General features: G+C 37.4%; 1 protein-coding gene across 1 annotated transcript; it reads left to right on the forward strand.

Annotated features, from left to right (window-relative positions):
- The first annotated feature begins 332 nt into the window (after positions 1 to 332).
- LOC113294552 lies at positions 333 to 1,738 on the forward strand. The gene is made up of 4 exons (XM_026542945.1): positions 333 to 528; positions 649 to 809; positions 912 to 1,049; positions 1,373 to 1,738. The coding sequence occupies exons 1-4, from the start codon at positions 333 to 335 to the stop codon at positions 1,736 to 1,738; spliced, it is 861 nt and encodes a 286-aa protein (XP_026398730.1).
- Positions 1,739 to 4,302: the final 2,564 nt, after the last annotated feature.

Consider the following 4,302-nt stretch of genomic DNA (forward strand, 5'->3'; position numbering starts at 1 on the left):
AGGAAGTTGTATAGGTCTGGTTTCACAGCATTACATAGCCTGGTTGCCAGAATGAAGGAGTAAATATACTTTGAGTGAAGCCACATTGGAAAAGATAGCCGAATCTTCTTATGGACAGATGTTTTTGATGTTCTGGCACACTAAGTACTCATAAAGTCATTGGGAAAAGTTGGAAGGTGCAGTGAAAAAGTACTTGAAGTGTTACAAAAGGGGTCGAGTCAAGAATGAACGCACATTTGAGTTTGTTAGAGGTGAAACACACATTATCACGTCGACACCAGAAAAAATGGGTGTAATGTTTGGAATGCCAAGAATGGAAGGAAGAAGAACTGATGACACTTTTGATGGTAGGTGGTGGATGGAGGCAGAAACCATTCTACATTAGACACTTTGGTGATAGCAACACGGTTACAAGACCAATGCTACAAGATGCCATCTTGAAACTGCTCAAGCGTACTGGTATCAAGAATTGTAAATCTGAAGGTGGCGAAGACAGTGATGATGACAATGATGAACAAGTAACCGATAGTGAAGATGATGAAGATATGGAGTACAGGATACCAAGAGTAGAAACTGAACAAACAATTGAAGATATGGTTAAGCTATTATGCCTGTTTATGTGTATTACTTTGTTTTTTACAACAAAAGATGCTCATAAACTCAAAGAAAAGTACTTTGGTTTAGTTGATGATCTTGAGAAGTCAAAGAATGTATCTTGGCCTGACCTGATACATAGTTTCTTAGAGAAGAAAATCAATCAGAACTACAACACTCCCGAGGACATCACTGGTTGTGTCGTCTATTTGTTGGTATCGATCATCTAGTACAAGCTTTTTTTTTCCAAGTACATATTTACTCTACTGTCATTTAAGTTTCTGTATTTGATTCTATTGATGTTATTTTTGTCATAGTTGTTGTATGCGGAGCATACTCACTTGGTGAAACCAGTGACGTTACCAGATGATCGATACCTTCCAAGAGCGGCAAGGTGGAACATCAAAGAAATATCTGTTGAGTTTCTAAAGGATATGGAGGCTTCGCAATACACAGTAAGTCCCTAAGAAAAACAATACATATTACTAGGATAAGTTTTATTTCATTATGCTTCTTGTAGTTTTGGTTTAGGAAACAATGATGCACCAGTACATATCTAAAAAACTGATTAAAGTTGATGAATTTAAGTATAATTATTTGTGTTTTCATAAATAATTATACTTAAATGATTTGTTTTAGGTAGGACACTATCAGAAAAGCAGTTTTCTGATTGACCAAAATGATTGTGTGTGTGTCATATGCACTATTTATTTGAGTACATATATGTTATACTGATACAAAAACTGGTTATATGTGTGCGTTATATGTACTTTTCCAGTTCTCTAAAGAATTTAAGGATGAATATACTATGTATGAAAAAGAAATGTTGAATGAAATTGCTCAAAGGCTTCCAGTTGAAGAAGTGCCATTGACAGTAGATTGGCAAGAAAAATTCGAGGATTTGGAAGTAAAGAATGAAGATTTGAGGCTGACAATTGCAGAAAAATGGTGTGAGTTACAGAGCAGGAAAGAGGACGGCCTCCCCATTGATGTGAGTATCCTAGAAGAGCTTTTGAATGATATATATCACAGAGCTTACCCACCTCCACAACCAAACTCGGGAGAAGAAGAATCTAGCAGTAGCTCTGAAGAAGGGCATGATGATTTGGATGACACCGTTCCATCAGCAACTACTCCTTGGTAACAGAGGATGAACAGGAAATTCCAGATGATACCCAAGAAAAGTCGAATGAACAGGGAAATGCTACTCCAACAATGCCTGTTATGGGGGGCTCTGAAGAAAATCTCACACAGTTCGATATTGAAGTTTCACAGTTTAAAATTTGGGCTAGATCTGATTTGGAGCGAAAGGTGAAAGAGCTGCAAGAGGAAAAGAGCATGCCAGAACCATCACAGGTAAGTTATATTCTTTCTAGTATTAGTTTAGTTTGTAAAAAACTAAAACTTGTCAGTACATATCTACTATACTGAAAAAACATACAAGTACATATCTGCAATACTGATTAAAAACATATCACCTTATGTTGAATAACAGACTGAAAAGGCTGAACTCCAACAAACAGCAGCGACACAAGTTCTGGGTAATATTGAAGTGGAAATTGGTTCTCTTAGAGATAGACAGGTGAGCGAATTGAACGTTACACTAGTTACCAATTTTATACTTTGTCATCCTATAAAATAATACGGTTTGGCATTGCATTTATGTAGGGTGCATCGCTTGAAGAAATGTTGCCGAATATGCAGTTTATGCCTTTGGTTTGTGAGCTGCCGAGTCTCAAAGAACTGCATACCGTGCCGATGGAGAAACTGATTGACCTGGCCATCCATGGGAAGGGTATTTATACCGATGAGTACTCAAAATATCTACAAGCTGAAATTATGGGAGATCCTTATCCATCCTTAGGAATTCTTAGTCTGGAGTACCCGTCGACTGGTAGTTTACCAAGCTTGGAAAAAATGGAATCTTCTCAAATCTTCGACAAATTTTATGCTAAAGATCTGGATCCTCCATCACAAGTTTCAAGACCAACTTTTGACTTGGGTTTAGGACCAAGTGATCAAAATGGAGAAGAGGTGCAGCAGCCTGCAATTGATCTAGGTGCACCTGATCCACCTCAAATCCATCTTGCAGCTGCGCCTGCGCATAATGAAGCTCCAGCTGCTAGAGGAGCATCAGATCAAGCTCAAACGGATCCCTCGGATGAGCAAGCTCAAATCGATACTGCACCTACACTTAATGAAGCCTCTGCAATTGTTTTAGCTGCAGCTGAAAAAGCTCGTTTGAAAGCTGATCTTCAGCAACCTGAACAAGAAGTATGAACATGTTCTAAACCTAGTACATATATCCTTCTGATACATATAACCAGCAGTACGTATATCAATTTTTGGTCAAATAGTTGTAGTCTGATTTGTTTCAAATGCAGGGAATAAGGAAACCTTGGGATCCCATTTCCATTCAATGAAGTAGAAAGGAAGAAGAAAATGAAGAATGACAGAAAGCAACATCCTACTAAACAATTAGAGAGTCTTGTAAGTACCTAAATCTACTTCTGTTTAATGAAGTTATGTTTTGTTTTTAATGATGCTTTTAGCATATGTACTAATGTTGCCGATTCTCAAACAGAAGTATCCAGTTTTAGATGCTGAAAAGGCAGAGGAAGCTCGACTGAAGAAGAAGAATATGAGCGCCGAAAAAGCTAATGCATATGCTGAGACTCTCCAACTTTTTTCTGAGCTACAGAAGGTAATTATAATTACCAAAAAAATGAAAAGTAACAAATTTATCAATATTTAATGGACCACTTATGTTACATATGTTCAATAACATGGTAAAACCCAACAGTACATATGTTATGTACTCAGTGAAACTAAAAGTACATAACTTCTGTACTGAAAAGAATCCAAGAATACATATGTTCTATTCTGTTCATTTTTTTTTTACTTTTTTAGTCTCTCTTTTTTTTTTACGTTTATGGTATATTGAAGGATAACGAACCTGGAGTTAGTCAAACATCAGAGGAAGATGACGTAACACTTGCCAAGAGACTCGAAGATAGGCTGGCTACAAAGAGTATTGAAGTCAAACCAATAGTGAAGTCGACTACGTCAGTCATGGACAAGGAGAAGAAAAATCCGACTATCTCATCCAAGGAGAAGAAACTTACTCCAAAAATCACATACACCCCTCAGAAGCCAGTAACTCGGAGCCACCCGCAGAAAAGAGTTGATCCTGAGTTTGCTAGTGGCAAAGGACTGTCGGGACCTAAAATGCGAAAAACAAAGTCCAGAACTAAAACCCAGTTGAAAAAGATTGCCCAACAGAGAAAGTTCAGAAAAAGGATATCGAGAATGTGAGAAAGAGAAAAGCTAAAGGTGATCCAAATCTACAAAAACTTACTAAAAAAGTGAAGAATGCACGCAAGTTGTTGAGCCTAAGGAAATCTCCGTTCCATAAGGATTTGAGTTCACAACAAAGAGCGCTTCTCTCTCCTTTTTTTGACAAAGCTACCTCAATGTGAGTCTCTCTTGGATAGGTCCCTTTCATTTTAACAAAACTTTATGTACTTCGTTTAGAATCAAACTTATAATTGATTTGAATTATTTGAATTTGCAGCAACAGTGCTTGGAAAGCTCCTGCTGTGATTGGTCATCACATATTATCTGCAGAGACATTTGAAGATCTGCTACATAACAGGGCTTTAGAGGGAGATCTTATAAATTACAGGCAATACCAACTGAAAAAAGCAT

Source organism: Papaver somniferum, chromosome 7 (genome assembly GCF_003573695.1).
Source record: "Papaver somniferum cultivar HN1 chromosome 7, ASM357369v1, whole genome shotgun sequence".
NCBI lineage: Eukaryota > Viridiplantae > Streptophyta > Magnoliopsida > Ranunculales > Papaveraceae > Papaver > Papaver somniferum.